Source organism: Anolis carolinensis, unplaced genomic scaffold (assembly GCF_035594765.1).
Source record: "Anolis carolinensis isolate JA03-04 unplaced genomic scaffold, rAnoCar3.1.pri scaffold_7, whole genome shotgun sequence".
Classification (NCBI taxonomy): Eukaryota; Metazoa; Chordata; class Lepidosauria; order Squamata; family Dactyloidae; genus Anolis; species Anolis carolinensis.
The window spans coordinates 18263623-18284423 of NW_026943818.1; the positions used below are offsets into that span (position 1 = coordinate 18263623).

Sequence of the window (20801 nt, forward strand, 5' to 3'; positions counted from 1 at the left end):
TATATTATCTAATCTATCATCTATTATCTAATCTATCTATCTATCATCTAATCTATCAATCATTTATCTATCAATAATCTATCTATCTATATATTATCTAATCTATCATCTATCTATTATCTAATATATCTATTATCTAATCTATCTATCTAATCTATCTATCTAATCTATCTATATATTATCTAATCTATCTATCATCTATTATCTAATCTATCTATCTATCTATCTATCTATCTATCATCTATCATCTATCTATCTATCTATCTATCTATCTATCTATCTATCTATCTATCTATCTATCTATAAATATATATATATCTATAGATGGGACGTTCACTTGGCCTGAACGAAACCGAAAGCACCGAGTGTGCTCTGGCCCCGCCTTTCCCGCCAATTCTTGAACGCCTCCTTTGGCCTCTTTTCCCCGCCCACCTCGCGCTCCCATTGGTCCCGTCCCAAAGGCATCGGGAGGTGGAGGGTTCCCATTGGCGGCGAGGTGGAACCAATGGGCGGTGAGGCAGGGCAGGGCTGCGATTGGCGGCGCTGGCGAGCAAGAGGCGCTCCGGATTGGCTGGGCGGCCGGCGACACGCATCGGCTCCCGATTGGCTACGCGGAGGAGGGCGGGGCCTTGGCAAGGCAAGATGGCGTACCAGACTTTCCGTCAGGAATACTTGCAGGTGCCGCCCGTGACGAGGGCCTACGCCACCGCCTGCGTCCTCACCACCGCCGCCGTGGTCCGTGAGTCCAAGGCCCGGGAAGGGAGGCCGGGAGCAGGGCGGGGAGGCCTGCGGGGGGAAGGAAGGACGGAAGGAAGGCCTGAGGGGAGGCCTAGGCCTTACAAGAGGAGGAAATGACAACACGACATTGATCACTGGCTGCCTGGCCGAGTTCCAGAAGCATTCTCTCCTGACGTTTCGCCCATATCTATGGCAGGCATCCTCAGAGGTTGGGAGGTCTGTTAGGGTTTATATCCCTGTGGAATAATGTCCAGGGTGAGAGAAAGAACTCATAATAATAATACTAATAGGGTGTTTGTATGTTTTCCGGACTGTCTGGCCATCTCCCAGAAGCATTCTCTCCTGACGTTTCGCCCATACCTATGGCAGGCACCCTCTGAGGTTGGGAGGTCTGTTGGGGTTTATATCCCTGTGGAATAATGTCCAGGGTGAGAGAAAGAACTCAATAATAATAATAATAGGGTGGTTGTATGTTTTCTGGGCTGTCTGGCCATGTTCCAGAAGCATTCTCTCCTGACTGTTCACCCACATCTATGGCAGGCACCCTCAGAGGTTGTGAGGTGTGGAGAAACTAATAGGATGACTATAAAATGCTGTAGAATTAAATCTAGAAATGTTACAAACAAATAGACAGCCATTAAAGGCTGTAGAATTAAACCTAGAGCAAATCATTTATTAATCTGCCAAAACTTCTTGATCACAGTAATAATTAATAATGCCCCCTTGGTAAGATGGACACCGAAAGAAGGGTAACACCTTTTTGTTTTCTCATTTATTTCAGCAATTAGAGTTAATCACTCCATTTCAGCTGTACTTCAACCCGGAATTGATATTTAAGCATTTTCAAGTAAGTGTCTATTTTGTTTGCTTTAATGTCAGTGATCCTTGAAACCTAGAGCAATTGCATCAGATCTGCAAAAGTTAATGCTGCAACTGCGGAGGGACAAACTGTAAATGCTCTTGTTTTTTTCTTTCATTCAAGGAATGTGTGCTCACAGTACTGTTTGGAAAATTTGCTTGAGGCTTCAGTGTTGAGTGACCCCAAGGTTGTTCCTCATTGGCAGCAGGAATGTACTCAGTAGAAGCTCAGACTGGATCTACACTGCCATATAATCCAAATCATCAAAGCAGATAGTCTGGATTTTATATGGCAATGTAGATCCAGCCTTAGAGTTAATGTCCTGTATCTGGGGAAGAAATCAGTTGCCTTAATCAGCGGCTTCTGCTCATGTAAGCAATTCTTTGTCTTTTGACGCTCCATCTCTCTTGCAGGTATGGCGGCTCATCACAAACTACCTTTTTTTCGGACCGGTTGGGTTTAACTTTTTGTTCAATATGATCTTTTTGTATCCTTTGTTTCTATTTGCCGGAATGCAAAATTCGTAGTGTCACCATGGCTACATCCAAGGCGGTTGAGGGTCCTGGGGTTATTAGGAAGGAAGCGGTTGCTTTGCCCTCAATTGTCATCCTGGATTTCCAAAGGTTGGCTGTTGTTGTTATTCTGTTGTCTTCAATGTCAGAAGGATGTAAATGTGCCTTGACTGCTGAGTGTTTCCAGGGCTTTTTTAAAACCTGGAATTATAAACCCATCAAATCTTAGAGCTGGAAGAGTTGTTGTTTTTCAAATTGGGAAGACGAAGGCTTTGCTTGCATGGAAGTCCTTTTTGAAACCTTGCTAAAATAACCTTATCACTAAATAATAGTAGTAGTAATAATAATAAGCGTCAGACCATAATTTGTATATTATTGTTGTTATTATCATCATCATATTAGCTTCAAATCAGAATTTGTATATTATTATCATCAGTTTCAGATCAGAATTTGTATATTCTTATTATCATCACCAGTTTCAATTAGAATGTGTATATTATTATACAAATTTTTAGTAGTGGCTCCCCGCCTATGGAACAAACAAATGTTTGCCTGGAGCCAGGCGTTTTCCTGACCTCCCGCCTTCAGATATCGCTACTGCCGGATGCTGGAGGAAGGGTCCTTTCGCGGCCGGACGGCAGACTTTGTCTTTATGTTCCTTTTTGGCGGACTGCTGATGACTGTATCCTTTTGCCATAGCTTCTGGGTCTCTCCTGAGGGAAGGATTAATGTTTCTAACCACGTTCAAGGAGTTCATGAGAAAGGGGATCGTCCGGGTATATATGTGTGTTTAAATTTCAGTAGGAATTATGAACACATTTTATGGTGATGTGTTTTGACTTGTGTTGTTTACCGCCTCGACCTACGAGGAGAGGTGGATAACAAATAAAACGTGTTGTTGTTGTTATTTATACTTGGATCGGAGGTCCTATATTTCAATAGGAGAAACTATTTTATATGGTAGCATGGTAATAATATAATATATTGTATATACATATTATATTGATAATAATATTATAATATAATGCAATATAATACTAATAATAATACACTATTATAATTGTAAATTTATATTACATGCGATATTACTAATAATATTGCAATATAGTGTTATCGTACAATATAGTAGTATATAATGCTAATATTGTGCTATGCTAATAATATAATATATTGTATGCACATATAACTTGTAAGTCGCTCTGAGTCCCCTTCGGGTTGAGAGAGGACAGGGTATAAATGCAGTAAGTAAGTAAATAAATAATATAACCATATGGTTGTAATATATATGTGTATATGTAATATAATAATATTATGCAACTATCTATGTATATATATATAATATAACGATATGTGGGTAATATATGTGTGTATATATAATATAATATTATGCAACTACGTATATAATATGTAATATAACAGTATGTGTGTAATATATATGTGTATATGTAATATATATGTGTATATGTAATATAATAATATATATTATGCAGCTGATCACCAAAGTCAATGGTTTTGCATTTATGTGGGTTGAATACATAAGGATCCGACTGTCTTGATATGGGTGCGTAGACTCTTTCTTCAACATATTTATTCATTTGCATTCCACATGTATCTCTTGCCTGAGGGCTGAAGGGGCTTGCGATGTTTTAATAGAAACGCTTCAACTTTAGAACCATTGCGTACAAACAGAATGACACAAGCCAGCCAGTGGCCGGACGTTTTCCTTAACGGGGCCTCTGCCAGCTGTTTGGCCTGTTTGTCAACCTAGTGTTCTTGGGGCAGGCCTTCACCATCATGCTGGTCTACGTCTGGAGCCGCCGGAACCCCTTTGTGCGCATGAACTTCTTTGGGCTCCTCATCTTCCAGGCTCCGTTCCTCCCCTGGGTGCTCATGGGGTTTTCACTCTTGCTGGGGAATTCCATTATCGTGGACCTCTTGGGTAAGGAGGCCAGCGTGGACGCTCGGCCTTTCACTTTTGCGGCGACCCCACCTGCTCTTATTTGTGATCTCTGTGCAAATGGGTTTTGGCTCCTGAATGTTCCTGGCTTGTTTTATTAACAACTAGTGTAGGTGCCTGGTGTTGGAGGGGCCTACTTCTCTCCCTTGCTTCACCCCTTTCTTCCCTTCCTTTATCCTTGTTTTTCCTCCTTTCTTTACTCCTTCTTTCCCTTTTTCTTTTCCCTTCTTTTTCTCGCTTCCCTCTCTTGCTTCGTCCCTTCTTTTTTCCCTTCATCCTTGTTTTTCTTCCTTCCTTCCCTTTCTCTTCTTTCTCTCTTCCCTCTCTGAAACAAAAAAAAGGTATTTGCTGGGGAATGTCATATACGGCGTCTCTTTGTAATGCGCGTTACAGTTGCTGCATGTTTAGAATCCCTTCTTTCAAAACAAAAGTGTTATTGCACCAACGCTTCCGCCAATGGAAAAGAAAACATTGGGGTGCACCAGTGCTGCAGAATGAATGGTTCAATGCCATGAAATCCGGGGGGTGGGGCGGGGGCGTGTAGTTTGCAAAGCCTTCTCTGCCAAAGAGATGCTGGTATCAAACTACAAATCCCAGGCTCTATAGGGCCGAAGTTATGGATACACTAGTGTGCAGCTTTTCCAAATCTGTGTTATCTTAGTAAGATGATAGGCATCCAATCTCTTTCCCTCTGGATTGCAGGCATTGCTGTCGGCCACATCTATTACTTCTTGGAAGACGTCTTCCCAAACCAGCCCGGCGGAGGAAGACTTCTGAGGACGCCGTCCCTGTTGTGAGTTTCTAATTCACATTCTAATATTTGATACATAGCCGCTTTGAGTCTCCTTATGGAGAGAAAAAAGTGGGTGTAAATAAACATAATAATAATAATAATAATAATAATAATAATAATAATAATATAAACGGCAAGTTTTCGGAATGGGAGGAGAGAATGTGTTGTCTTTGAGCAAAGCAGTCGAGTGAATAAGCATCAGCATTTACAGGAGCAGAGTTAAGCCTTAAAAAGCTACAAAACACTTCATTGAAAGAAGTACATTTCTAGATGGAAAAGGTAAGGCCTCTGTATCTCTCAGGAGAGATCGTGCCTCTCCCCATGCTCACAGGAAAAGAAGAAAATGGAGGTTAGAAATGTATTATTGTTAATGTTATTACTATGTTTATTTACACCCCACCAGGAGACTCAACGCAGCCTACTTTAAAAACATTTGAGTAGTTTTAAAATATACAAACATTAAAACAAAATTAAATATTAGTATTAAAAATAATTCAATTAAAAAACATAAAAACATATTCAAAACTAAAAACCACAGCAGCCCCTTAAGACTTGATCTTAAAAACTTGAAGTAACTCTCCCAAACAGGAGGGAAAGAGAGGAGACAAAGAGGGCAATATTATTATCATTACTATATATTATACAGTAGAGTCTCACTTTTCCAACCTTCGCTCAGCCAACATTCTGTATTATCCAAGACAGCCTGCCTTTTAGTCAGTGTTTTTGTGGTCAATGTTTTCAATACATTGTGATGTTTTGGTGCTAAATTCATAAATACAATAATTACTACATATCGTTACCATGTATTGAACTGCTTTTTCTGGCAATTTGTTGTAAAACACAAATGTTTTGGTGCTCAATTTGTGAAATCATAACATAATTTGAACTTTGATAGGCTTTTCCTTAATCCCTCCTTACTATCCAACATTTTTGCTTATCCAGAGTTCCGCCAGCCCGTTTATATTGGATAAGCGAGACTCTACTGTATATAGTATATAATATACTATATATTATAAATTATAATGGCATAAGGGTGCTTCCCTGCTAACTAACTCATCTGCCTATCTATTTCCTTGATGAGGACTATAAACTTGGCCAGGATGTGCTGGGAATGCATATAGAAGCCAAGGCGGGCGATTGGGGAAGCTCTGACATTTGCAAAAAGCAACTTTAGACATCTTTATATATGACATAATTTTAAGAAACCCCTTTGCCCAACAGGAAAGCAATCTTTGACACGCCGGAAGAAGACCCCAATTACAACCCGCTGCCGGAGGAGCGGCCGGGAGGCTTTGCGTGGGGAGAAGGTCAGCGTTTGGGGGGCTGAAGGCATGTGAGAGAGAGGAGCACGTACACCTTTACGAAGACCTCTATGGACACGTTTGACCCCTCCTTTGGCCTATTGAACATGCAAAGCACTTTGCAGCATAGAGACAAATTTGGTTCATATTCCAGGGAAAAAAAACTCGCATTGCAAGAGGGTCGGAACAAACGACAAATTGCCTGAGCCGAAACGAAGAGGCCATTTTTTTCCCAGTTGTCTCACAACAACAACAACATACATATACATTTCCCAGTTTTATTTGGTACCAGAAACCGGGAGTGAGTGCACTTCGGAAGACAAATGTTTTAATTTTCACAATCCATAGGAGACGTCACTTTGAATGTCTGGCTTTGGACACACAGGCCAGATTTTCTTCCTCGAAGAAAACGTTTACAAAAGCACGGGAAGGCGTTTGACGGGGTTCTAGAGCTAGAGATCTAGACTTGGGACCCATTCTGCGTACAATTGGCCTTCAAAGACGGGCTTGGCAACGCATGAGCCCTCCTGCATCATGCGCTTCCTTCTGGCGAAAGGGTTTTCAGACTCCTTCGGAAGCCAAAAGCTGAGGAAGAAGAAGAAGCCCTTGGCTGGAGTCAGCCGGAACTGCGTTCACTGTCAATAAATGCCACCAAACGCCGAGAAAACATCTCTCTCCTCGTTCCTTACTCACGTTGGGCAGGTTAGGCATTTATTTATTTACTATTTATTTATTTGATTTATATACTGCTCTTTTCCCCCCAGAGCAGTCTTACAAAAAGGCAGAATTAAATGCCATATATAATACAACAGGTATTAAAACCAAACATAAAACAGAAATAAAAGCCGATATCGAATCAAATTAAAACAAATAAAAGTTTCAAGCCAGAGTCAGAGCCAGTCTGTGTTCAAATTAATATTAATCCATCAGGTCATAATATCTTAGTATGGGCCAAATGCTTGATCCCACAGCCAGGTCTTCAGCTGCTTCCTGAATTTGGCAATGCTGTAGATTCGTTGGCTGCTTTTCGGCTTTATGAAGGGTCCATTCGAGAAGAACCTTTTTATTTCAATCAAGTTGATGGGCTGCAACTCCCATCGGCCCCAGATCAATTGGGTTGTTGTGTGTGTTTCGGGAAGTATGGCCATGTTCCAGAAGCATTCTCTCCTGACGTTTCGCCCACATCTATGGCAGGCATCCTCAGAGGTTGTGAGGTCAGTTGGAAACTAGTCGAGTGAGGTTTATATATCTGTGGAAGTTCCTGGGTGGAGGGAAGAACTCTTGTCTGTTGGAGGCCAGTGTGAATGTTGTAATTAATTTATTTTTATTATTTATTTATTTGCTATATTTATATGCCGCCCTTCTCACCCCGAACGGGACTCAGAGCGGCTTACAAATCAAATGTACATTCAATAGGTTATTAGCATAGCACAATATAAGCATTAAATTACTATATTGTACTATATGGTAATATTATTACATACAATATTATATTAGCATAGTACAATACTGGTAATAAATTACTATATTGTGATGTATCAATATATTGTAATATTAGTAATATTACATGTAAAATATATAATTAATATTATATTGTATTATTAGTATTATATCGTATTACAAAATAATCACCTTGATTAGCATTAAATGGCCTTCCATTATTACCCTAAACCAGAGAAATAATAATAATAAATTATATCTACTCCTCCTCTAAACCGTGGAATCAAGTAGATTAAAGAAATGTATTATTATTATTAATTATTTATTCTCTATTATTACAAATACATTTATTATTATTAATACATCTGCCAAATCTTGGAAGCTAAGCATTTAATTGCACTCTTGAGCCTTGTTTTTGCCACTGCGGTGCGCCTCAGGGCCTGCAGGTGGAGCGCTGCCTCTCTTTTTCCCCGCAGCGCGCATGCGCGGACTTCAGAGGCGGGACAAATATATTGCCTCAGGACCTGCAGAGGGAGCTCCGCCTCCCTGTTCCTCGCAGCGCGCATGCGCGGCCCCACGCAAGGCAAAGAAAATACATTTCCCAGAAGGCAAGTGCCGCACTTAAAAGGGTGAAGCGGCGCAAGGCGTGCTGGGAGGCGTAGTCCCGGCCAGGGAAAAGCCTTTAAAGAGGCCCACGGTGGGCCGCGCAGAGGAGCCGCCATGCCGCTGGCGAAGCGTCAGACCCCGCCGGCCTCGTCGTCGTCGTCCTCCCTCTCGTCCTCATCGTCCTCATCGTCCTCCTCCTCCGGAATAGACAGCCAGCGGCGAGCCCTGCCCATCTTCCAGGCCCGAGGGGCGTTGCTAGGGCAACTGCGGAGCCTCGAGTCCGCCATCTTGATCGGTGAGGGAAGGCCGCGAGGGGCGGGGCTTTGCGGGAAAGGGGGCGGGGCTTGCGCCCTGGCTCCGCCTCCACTCCGGGCCCAGGAGGGGCGGGGCTTTCCAGCCCAACCCGCTTCCAGGAAGGCACCATCTGATCCCTCCCGGCAGAGGGTCATCCAGACTCTGTTAAAAACCCATATAATAGAATTCTAATTAGGAGAGACCCTCAAGACCATCCAGTCCAATGCAGGAAGGCACAATCTGATCCCTCCTGGCAGAGGGCCATGCAGACTGTGTTAAAAATCCATTTCATGCAATCCACTTCTGTAGTAGAGAAAGACACCATCCGATCCCTCCCGGCAGATGGCCACCCAGATGTTGACTGGACAGGAGCCTTTTCCTGTCCAGTCAACGCTAATTAGCAGCACTAATTATTATTATGTACGCCAGAACTCAATTGACAGACCCAGTCTTTTGAACTTGAACACACCCATTTGTATTTTAGAATGCTTTTATGAATGTTGATGTAAGTTAATAATTTTAATCTGATTTATAGTGTATTGTATAATTTTTATATGTGTGTTTATTGTAAGCTGCCCAGAGTCCCCTCTCGGGTGAGAAGGGAGGGATATAAATGTTGTAATAAATAAATAAATAAATTTTCCTGGCTCCCAAATAGAGTTGAATGGCGTCAATATAACAATATAAAAATATATCATACTAGTATTATGCTATACTAATAATATGATATATTGTATATACATATAATATTGATAATAATATTATAATGCAATACAATATAATAATACTGCAATAGTAATAATACACTATTATAATTGCATACTATATATTACATATAATATTACTAATAATATTGCCGTATAGTAATATATAATGCTTATATTGTGCTATGCTAATAATATAATATATTGTCTGTACCTATAACTTGTAAGCTGCTCTGAGTCCCCTTCGGGGTGAGAAAGAAGGGCGGGATATAAATATTGTAAATAAATAAATTGCACAGAAGGCACTCCCTGCCCTTGGCTGCCCTTTGCAGGAGAGACAGGCTCCGGGAAGACCACGCAGATCCCGCAATATCTCTACGAAGGAGGCATCGGGCGCCAGGGCATCGTGGCCGTCACCCAGCCCCGACGCGTGGCCGCCATCTCCCTGGCCTCCCGCGTGGCCGACGAGAAGAAGACCGAGCTGGGAAAGCTGGTATGCAAATATATGCAGATTATATACAGTAGACCGGTATACAGTAGAGTCTCACTTATCCAACATAAACGGGATGGCAGAACGTTGGATAAGCGAATATGTTGGATAATAAGAAGGCATTAAGGAAAAGCCTTTTAAACATCAAATTAGGTTATGATTTTACAAATTAAGCACCAAAACATCATGTTATGCATCAAATTTGATAGAAAAAGTAGTTCAATACGCAGTATTTCTATGTAGTAATTACTGTATTTATGAATTTAGCACCAAAATATCACAATGTTTTGAAAACATTGACTACAAAACTGCGTTGGATAATCCAGAATGTTGGATAAGTGAGTCTTGGATAAGTGAGACTCTACTGTATATACAAATACAGGCAGGCTGGAATATATTCAAATATATGCAGACGGGCCAAAAAGATATGCAGATCTATGCAAATACAGGTGTACCAGAATATACAATTGCAGATCAGGCGAAATATATGCAAATGCATTCTGGCTGAAATATAGGCAAAGGCAGGTGGGCCAAAATGTATGCAGATACAGGTGGACTGGAATATATGCAAATATATGGGAATACAGGTGGTCCGGAATGTAGGTAAAGGCAGGTGGGCCAAAATATATGCAAATGCACGTGGACCGGAATGTATGCCAATATAGGTGGCCTGTATGCAGGCATTTGAAGAATAAGCATGTGTTGGCTTCGACGCGGTCTGAATTACGGCTCTTGTATAAGGTCTGGTGGATGAATGGCATAAGCACTTTGCATTGTTTTAAACTTTGTATATTGTATTTTATGACTATTTTATGACTGTTTTAAGTGTTTTAATCGTTTTAGTTTATTGTATATCAGTATAACGGCATCAATTGCCACTTGTAAGCTGCCCTGAGTCCCCTCGGGTGAGAAGTGCGGGGTATAAATAATTGAAATAAATAAATATGCAAATATATGCAAATGTATGCAAATAATCCAAACTCTATGGGAATCGTTCGTGCAGGTGGGCTACAGCGTGCGCTTTGAGGAGCTCTGCTCGGAGGAGACCAAGATCAAGTTCCTGACGGACGGGATGCTGCTGCGGGAGGCGCTGGGGGACCCCCTGCTGCACAAGTACAGTGTGGTGGTACTGGACGAGGCCCACGAGCGCAGCCTGCCCACCGAGGTGCTCTTCGGGGTGGCCAAGGGGGCCCAGCGCAGGCGCAAGGAGGCCGGCAAGGCCCCCCTCAAGGTCTGGTATCCCTCCCTCCTTACATTTCTGTCTAGATAAGTCAGTTAACAGGGCCCACAGCAGACATCCTGCCTGTCTCCATGCTCACAGGAGACAAACACTCAGGGCCTGTGCTCAGAGGGAAAAAGAGTATCAATCTAACAAGAAAGGTAGTAAATAAGAGTAGAGAACAGAGCGACAGGCAGGCAAAGAAGCCAATGGGAGAAAGGCTTTTCCCTGCCCTTGAACTCATCTGCCTGTCGGAGTCCCCCATGAGGACTACGTGCTTGTGCTTGGGTTGCATCAAAAGATATGGGAAACATACAGTATTATTACTGTTATGATAATGATTGTTATTATTGTGTGCAGGTGATTGTCATATTCCCTCAGATGTGGGAAACATACAGTATTATTATTCTTGTGATGATGATTATTGTGTGCAGGTGATTGTCATATTCTGGCAGATATGGGAAACATACAGTATTATTGTTGTTGTCATTATGTGCATGTGATTGCCATATTGCCATAAATATGGGAAACATACAGTGTTGTTGTTGTTATGTGCATGTGATTGCCATATTGCCATAAATATGGGAAACATACAGTGTTGTTGTTGTTATGTATATGTGATTGCCATATTCCCATAAATATAGGAAACATACAGTGTTGTTGTTGTTATGTGCATGTGATTGCCATATTGCCATAAATGTGGGAAACATACAGTGTTGTTGTTGTTATGTGCATGTGATTGCCATATTGCCATAAATATGGGAAACATACAGTGTTGTTGTTATGTGCATGTGATTGCCATATTGCCATAAATATGGGAAACATAGTGTTGTTGATGTTGTTGTTGTTACGTGCATGTGATTGCTATATTCCCGCAGATATGGGAAACATAGTATTATTATTATTATTGTTATTGTTATTATTGCTATGATGATGATGGTGGTTATTTTGTGCAGGTGATTTCCATATTCCCGCAGATATGGGAGATGTACAGTATGATGATGATGATGATGATTGTGTGCAGGTGATTGTGATGTCAGCCACCATGGACGTGGACCTCTTCTCCCAGTACTTCAATGGGGCGCCCGTCCTCTACCTGGAGGGCCGGCAGCATCCCATCCAGATCTTCTACGCGAAGCAACCGCAGAGCGATTACCTCCAAGCCGCGCTGGTCACCATCTTCCAGATCCGTCAGGTACCCGGGGTGGGCGGGGGTGTACCGGTGGTTTTCCCACACCTCCTTCCACCACTGCTTGGGGGGCTCCGCATGTCACCGGGTTGTTTGTTTACGATTTCCCCGCAGGAAGCCCCAGCGTCTCAGGATATCTTGGTGTTTCTGACCGGCCAGGAGGAGATTGAGGCCATGACCAAGACCTGCCGCGACATCGCCAAGCACCTGCCGGACGGGACCCCCCAGATGGTGGCCATGCCCCTCTACGCCTCCCTGCCGTACTCCCAGCAGATGCGCGTCTTCCAGGCCGCCCCCAAGGTACGCATATATAATATCATAAATAATAATAATAACATAATAATATGCAACATGTCTCTTTAAGAGGGATACAATATGTAATACCATACATAATAATAGCAATAATATGCAACATGTCTCTTTAAGAGGGATACAATTTGTAATACCATAAATAATAATAATAATATGCAACATATCTCTTTAGGAGAGCTATAATATATAATACCATAAATAATAATAATAACAATAATATGCAACATGTCTCTTTAAGAGGGATACAATATGTAATACCATAAATAATAATAACAATAATATGCAACATGTCTCTTTAAGAGGGATACAATATGTAATACCATACATAATAATAGCAATAATATGCAACATGTCTCTTTAAGAGGGATACAATTTGTAATACCATAAATAATAATAATAATATGCAACATATCTCTTTAGGAGAGCTATAATATATAATACCATAAATAATAATAATAACAATAATATGCAACATGTCTCTTTAAGAGGGATACAATATGTAATACCATAAATAATAATAACAATAATATGCAACATGTCTCTTTAAGAGGGATACAATATGTAATACCATAAATAATAATAACAATAATATGAAACATGTTTCTTTAAGAGAGATATAATATGAAATACCATAATAACAATAATATACAACATGTCTCTTTAAGAGGGATACAATATGTAATACCATAATAATAATATGCAACCTGTCTCTTTAAGAGGGATACAATATGTAATACCATAAATAATAATATGCAACATGTCTCTTTAAGAGGGATACAATATGTAATACCATAAATAATAATATGCAACCTGTCTCTTTAAGAGGGATACAATATGTAATATCATAAAAAATAATAACATAATAATATGCAACATGTGTCTTCAAGAGGGATACAATATGTAATAACATAAATAATGGTAGTATAATATGCAACATCTCTCTTTAACTTTGAATACTGGCAGGGTTCAGGGAGGATTGACCCACGATTTTGGGAATTGTAGTTCACCCACACAAAACTGAGAATATCTAACTGCCAAAAACAAACATTGCCTTTTTCAAATAACCCAGGCATTGCCATGTCCCCAAGCTAGTAATAACAATAATGATGATGATGATAATAACAACAACACTATATAACAAAATTTAAAATGTTTTCTGTTCCTAGTTTGAAAGTTTCATTTCATGTTTAATTGTGCAGTCCTTACGTTGAAAGTAGTAGTTCTGCTCCAGAAACTTGGTTGTTTTTGTCACTGAATTGGTTCATGGATCAGGCAGAACATCTGTATGATTGAACCAATGAGGAAATGTCATTTATAACCCCAGAACAAAAACCATAGTTTTTTTTCCTTCCTTCCTCCGCAGGGCTACCGCAAAGTGATCCTCTCCACCAACATTGCCGAGACGTCCATCACCATCCCCGGCATCAAATACGTTGTGGATACCGGGATGGTGAAAGCCAAGCGGTACACTCCAGGTACGTAGGGATCAACCCCACTCTTGGCGGGAGGCCTGGCTTTTCCTGTCATCGCTCCTGGCCTGTACGCAAGCGTAGACAGGAGTGCATTCGTATGGAATCGCTGTTCATTTTGTGTAGTTTCATTTGTGTCGTCTCATTTTCACACCAGATGTAATGTGGAGACATTTACCTCTCCCAGACTCAGCTTAGTTCCCAGAGTCGCTAGCTATCGTTCTTAATATATACCCTGTTTCCCCAAAAATAAGACATCCTCAGAAAATAAGACCTAATAGAGGCTTTACTGAATTGCTAAATATAAGGCCTCCCCCAAAAGAAAGACCTAGCAAAGTTTTTATTTGGAAGCATACCTGTCGAACAGAACACCAAAGCATGCAGGATCAGTAAATGTATGTACCATAGATTGTTGTACATTGAAATAATGGTAGGAACAAGAAATTCTTGATAGGATTCACAGTTTGTCTGGCTATGCTGGTTTGTGATGACAACTACTGTACAATATATAATAAATGATCTTTTTTTTGTTTAACAATAAATGTGAATTCTTCTTCATGGAAAAATAAGACATCCCCTGAAAATAAGACCTAGCGCATCTTTGGGAGCAAAAATTAATATAAGACACTGTCTTATTTTCAGGGAAACACGGTATATATAAATATTATTATTATTAACACCCATTGGCACACACCAGATGTAATAGTACCAATAATAATAGAGTAAAATAATACATGTAATAATACTAACACAGTAAAGTAATAAATGTAATAATACATGGAATAAAATAATAAATGTAACAGTAATAATATCAGAGTGAAATGTAATAATAATAAAAATAGAGTAAAATAATAAATGTAGTAATACCAATAATAATAGAAAAGAATAATAAATGTACCATATATACTCAAGTATAAGCCGACCCGAATATAAACAAACCAGGACCCTCACCCGAGTATAAGCCAAGGGGGGCTTTTTCAGTCCTAAAAAAGGGCTGAAAAACTAGGCTTATACTCGAGTATATACGGTAATAGACTTGGAAGGGATCCCAGAGGCCATCTAGTCCAATATAATAACAGACTTGGAAGGGACTCCAAAGGCTATCTCGTCCAGTCTAGTCCAATCATATATGCATAGGCTTGGAAGACCATCTAGTCTGCTTCTATAATGATAGAGTTCTGCCTGTCTCCCTAGAAAGCGGCCTGGAAGTGCTGGCGGTCCAGCGGATCTCCAAGGCGCAGGCCTGGCAACGGGCCGGACGGGCCGGGAGGGAGGACAGTGGGCTTTGCTACCGCCTTTACACCGAGGAGGAGTTTGAGAAGTTTGAGAAGATGACTGTGCCGGAGATCCAAAGGTGAATCATGGAACCGTAATATTATTATTATTATTATTATTATTATTATTATTATTATTTAAACCCAGCCTTTTCTCTCCATCAGGAGACTCAAAGTGGCTATGTATCTATTATTATTATTATTATTATTATTATTATTATTATTATTATTATTATTTAAACCCAGCCTTTTCTCTCCATCAGGAGACTCAAAGTGGCTATGTATCTATTATTATTATTATTATTATTATTATTATTATTATTATTATTATTATTTAAACCCAGCCTTTTCTCTCCATCAGGAGACTCAAAGTGGCTATGTATCTATTATTATTATTATTATTATTATTATTATTATTATTATTATTATTATATCCCACCTTTTCTCTTCACAAGGAGACTCAAAATGGCTGTCTTATCTATTAGTAGTATTAGAATGTGTTGTTGTTGCTGTTGTATTTATTTATCTTGCTGGGTTTTTCTCTCCAGGAGGCGGCTATAGGCTTGGAAGGGCCCCATCCAATATGTTACATATATAACCTATATGTACTGCACCTACACATGTGTGTATATATGTATATACATGCCTATAAACACACTAATAATGATAATAATAATAGTAATAATAATAATCTGCTAATACCTGTAATAACACAGGCTTTGCCTTGTGTTAGCCATCCCGAGTCCCTACTGGGAGATGAAGGCAGGATATAGAAAAATAAAGTTATTATTACTATTATTATTAGCATAATCCTAGGCTCTCAGAAAGAGCCCGGTATTCAGAGACTAACCTCAGACACTTGGACCTAATGTGCATGTGTTGTTATGGACATGAAACAACAACAACAATAATATAATAATACATATAATAATATAATAATATCTCTAATATCCTAAGTGTATATATAGAAGTGTCAAGCCATGCATTCCCCCCTGTGTGGCACGTCTGCTCTTTTCTGCAGGTGCAACCTGGCCAGCGTCGTGCTCCATTTATTAGCCCTGAGGGTCCCCAACGTCCTCACCTTTGACTTCATGTCGAAACCCTCTCCAGGTAAGGAGGGAGAGGCATAGGAAAAGGGTAGGCAAGGGTTAAGGGAGAGGCAGTGGGCGGGATCATGCAAATGGAGAGACACAGGAACACTGGGATGTGGTTGCTGTAACCTAAAACCCACACTGATACCAATGCCATGATTCCCTTTGCTCCCTCTGTGCAGAGGCCCTGCAGTCGGCGGCCGAACACTTGGTGCTGCTGGGCGCCGTGGACCGGAAGGACGAGCAGCTGCTCCTGACTCCGCTGGGAAGGAAGATGGCCGCCTTCCCGCTGGAGCCCAAATTCGCCAAAGTAAATATCAATGTCGCTAATTAAATAAATAAATAAATATCAGTTTATTTATCGTATCAATGGCTAGATGGCCCTGTGTCGAGAGGGTTTTGATGCCTGGCCGGAAGAAGGGGGCCGGACTGGATGACGGTTGGGGGTCCCTCTGCCCGCCCAGCCGGGCTCTGACGTGTTCCGCTTTGTCCTTGTCCCGGGCAGACGCTCCTGACGGCGCCGCGCTTCCACTGCACGGAGGAGGCGCTGACGGTGGTCTCGCTGCTCTCGGTGGACAGCGTCCTGCACAACCCGCCCTCGCGCCGGGAGGAGGCCCAGGCCGCCCGCAGGAAGTTCCTCTCCAGCGAAGGAGACCTCCTCACCCTCCTCAACGTCTACCGGGCCTTCAAGAGTGTCAGCGGGAACCGGGTGAGCCCCCGGAGAGCCCTCCGTCCAAGCAAGAATAATAATAACAACAACCACCACCCCCCCCACCTTGAACCCCTGTGGGGAGAAAGGCGGTGTAGAATAATAATAATAATAATAACAACAACAACAAGCACCACCACCCCACCTTGAGTCCCTGGGAAAAGCCAGTATAGAAATAAAGAAGATGATGATGATAATAATAATGATAATAATAACAACAACAGAAGTCTTGAGTTCTTAGTGGGGGAAAGGTGGAGTCGGAATAAAGATGGTGATGATGATAATAGTAACAACCACCACCACCTTGAACCCCTGTGGGGAGAAGGCAGTGTAGAATAATAATAATAATAACAATAATAATAACAATAATGATAACAACAAGCACTACCCCCCCCACACCACCACCTTGAGTACCTATGGGGAAAAAGCCGGTATAGAAATAAAGATAATAATGATGATGATAATAATAACAACTACAGAAGAAGCCTTGAGTTCTTAGGGGGGAAAGGTGGGATAGAAATAAAGATGGTGATGATAATAATAATAATAATAAGCACCGCCACCACCACCATCTTGAATCCCTGTGGGGAGAAAGGCGGTGTAGAATAGTAGTAGTAGTAGTAGTAGTAGTAGTAGTAATATTGGTGTCTTTCCTTTAGGAATGGTGCAAGGAGAACTTTGTCAACAGCCGGAATATGATGCTGGTCTCCGACGTCCGAGCACAGCTGAGGGATATTTGCATCAAGGTAATGCATCAAGCGTCTTTGCAATGGTAGGAAACCAGGGCCCCACTCTCTTCTGCTTTAGTTAAAATTTATTTATTTATTTACATCACTTTTACCCCGCCTTTCTCTCCGAGGAGAAATAACAAGGCTGGGAGGCCATCTGTCAGGAGGGATCGGTGGTGCCTTTTGGCGATTCCACCTGGCTTCTCTTCCTTTGCGCAGCTCTCAGTCCCGCTGGAGTCATGCCGCTCGGACACGTCAGCCCTGCGCCGCTGCCTGGCGCACAGCCTGTTCCTGCAGTCGGCAGAGCTGCAGCCGGACGGCTCGTACGCGGCCAGCGAGGCCCGGCAGCCGGCGGCCATCCACCCCTCCTCCGCCCTCTTCCACTCCCGCCCCGCCTGCCTCGTCTACACTGAACTGCTCCACACCAGCAAGTGCTACATGCGCGGACTCTGCCCCGTCGACCCCGAATGGCTCTTCGACGCCGCGCCCGAATACTTCCGCCGGAGGCTGCGGGCCCCCAAGAGCTGAGCCTGTCCTGGCATCATCGCACGACACAGGCATTCGGGTTTGCTAGCAAAGCAGAGGCTAAACCACCATCCATCCATCCGTCATCCACCTATCAGCCATCAATCTGTAGCCCAGAGTTCTCCAAACGTTGGGGGACACATTTTGAGACTTGCTTCATTGCGCAACACGGGCATTCGGGTTTGCTAGGAAAGTGGAGACTAAACCACCATCCATCCATCATCCACCATCCATCTGTAACCCAGAGCTCTCCAAATGTTGGGAGACACATTTTGAGACTCGCATCATTGCACAACACGGGCATTCGGGATTGCTAGAAAGTGGAGGCTAAACCACCATCCATCCATTCGTCATCCATCCGTAACCCAGAGCTCTCCAAATATTGGGAAACACACTTTGAGACTCACTTCATTGTGCGACACAGACATTTGGGTTTGCTAGCAAAGCGGAGGCTAAACCACCATCCATCCATTCGTCATCCATCCATAACCCAGAGCTCTCCAAACATTGGGGGACACACTTTGAGACTCACTTCATCGCGCGACACGGGCATTCAGGTTTCCCAGCAAAGCGGAGGCTAAACCACCATCCATCCATCCATCATCCATCTGTAACCCAGAGCTCTCCCAATGTTGGGAGACACACTTTGAGACTCGCTTCATCTCGCAACACAGACATTCAGTCTTACTAGAAGACAAGGTTACAGCTCCATCTTTCCTCCACCCATCAATCATAGGGGTTTAGGGGAATGGACCTTGATTTTGGGAGTTGTAGTTCACCTGCATCCAGAAAGTACTGAACCCAGTTGACGACAGATTTGTACCAAACTTGACACACAGACCCAACTGTGCATACAGGCCTGGTTTGGGAGTGATTGACATCAGATCTGGGAGTTGTAGTTCACCCTTATCCAGAGAGCACTGAACGCAACCAACGACGGATCTGGACCAAAGTTAAGTGATGTTATCTTACACCCCAAAACAAACAAGGCTTTCTTCTAATAACTGTATTATTATATAATATATATTACAGTATATGTGTATATGTGGAGGAGGTGTCCACATACACATTTTTCACTTTTATTCTGTGTTTGGATTATGTGTATAGATAGATAGAGGTCGATTTAGACAGATATATATTTCTCTAACCGCTCTATTAATAGGAAGCCAGCTCATGGTTCTGGGCACTGCAGGCGACACGCAATCCGCCCGTATCCGTTCACTGACCTGCAGGCCAATCCTGAAATGAAATATAGCTGTTGGGATCTGCTTGGGAATGTATGTATGAAATAACACCATTCGTTTGGGTTGCTGTGAGTTTTCCAGACTATATGGGCATGTCCCAGAAGCATTCTCGCCTGTTGTGATTCATTACAACATTCAGATTTGCCTCCCGACAAAAACCGGAACAGTAAATAAAGAATAACACTCTGAAAATGGGAATTCCAGACATGAATCCTTTCTCTCTCCATTTGCATGACCCCGCCCACTGCCTCTCCCTTAACCCTTTCCCATTGCCACCAAGTCGTTCCCTCCCAGGACATTGCAAGTTACAGCGAGCACATCCCAGCATTCTTTTCTCTCCCCATTTGCATGATCCCGCCCACTGCTTATAGATTATATGTTATAGTACTATTATGGCATTATATCTTATGTTATAGTATTTTTATTGCATTATTAATCATGTTACACATTATTTATTATGTATTTATTTACTACATTTATATCCCGCCCTTCTCAAAGCAGCTTACAAATTATATGTACATACAATATATTGTCAGCATAGCACAATATTAGCATTACTAGTAGCGTTATATATTACTATATTGAACTATATCACTATACTGCAATATTATTAGTAATATTATATGTAATATATAATATACAATTATAATTGTGTATTACTATTATATTGTATTACATTATAATATTATTATCAATATTATATTTATATACAATATATTATTAGCATAGCACAATATAAGCAGTATATAATATGTATTTTATAATATAGAATATAATATATAATATTAGTCATATTAAATTATTCTCATTACAGTATTATAGTACTGTATTATTGTATATATTATAGTATGAAAGTATTATTATATTGTGTTAAAGTATTATGGTACTAATACTATATAATAGTATTATGTTATAGTGTTCTTATTGTATTATTATATGTTGCTGCATTACTATATTATATAATATATATATTATAGTATTCTATGTTATTATTGTACTTATACTATAGCATATAGTATACTATTAATAGTATTTAATACTATTAAAAAGCATATATTGCTATGCACAGAGCCTTTCTGAATGCAGTTTGAAACTGCATTAGATGAAGAGTGTGAAGAACTCCTGTTAATACAGTTCCATCTGCAGTCTGTGCGTCCACACTGGTCATATAATGCGTTTCAATGGTGTGGGTGGGGCCCAAGACTCCGCCCAGTTCCTTTATTGCTTTCAGGTTGAGAAAGAAAACAAAAAACACCATTGGGGATCCTTAGAGTGCCCCTCCCAAGATGGCGGCGAGAAGAGGGACTCAAGTACATGACACTGCGCAGGCGCACGGCTTCGACCTTC

At 41.3% G+C, this 20801-nt stretch overlaps 2 protein-coding genes across 4 annotated transcripts; both read left to right on the forward strand.

The window, feature by feature from the left end:
- Positions 1–356: 356 nt before the first annotated feature.
- On the forward strand, positions 357–6827 carry derl2 (derlin 2). Its single transcript, XM_003226583.4, has 7 exons — positions 357–735; positions 1520–1585; positions 2011–2084; positions 2698–2791; positions 3853–4048; positions 4769–4859; positions 6081–6827. Exons 1-7 carry the CDS (start codon positions 643–645, stop codon positions 6184–6186), a joined length of 720 nt encoding a protein of 239 aa, XP_003226631.1. The 5' UTR covers positions 357–642; the 3' UTR covers positions 6187–6827.
- Positions 6734–19652, forward strand: dhx33 (DEAH-box helicase 33). Of its 3 annotated transcripts, none has more exons than XM_062959524.1 (12): positions 6734–6862; positions 9537–9697; positions 10698–10925; positions 11938–12108; positions 12217–12402; positions 13778–13889; positions 15078–15237; positions 16179–16267; positions 16431–16558; positions 16754–16957; positions 17617–17703; positions 17905–19652. In XM_062959524.1, the coding sequence occupies exons 3-12, from the start codon at positions 10767–10769 to the stop codon at positions 18211–18213; spliced, it is 1605 nt and encodes a 534-aa protein (XP_062815594.1). In that variant the 5' UTR covers positions 6734–6862; positions 9537–9697; positions 10698–10766; the 3' UTR covers positions 18214–19652. The 3 variants fall into 3 exon arrangements, with proteins under 3 accessions (XP_062815594.1, XP_008117668.3, XP_062815593.1); XM_008119461.3 differs by lacking the exon at positions 6734–6862 and adding an exon at positions 7990–8501; XM_062959523.1 differs by lacking the exon at positions 6734–6862 and adding an exon at positions 8620–9005.
- The last annotated feature ends 1149 nt before the right edge of the window (positions 19653–20801 follow it).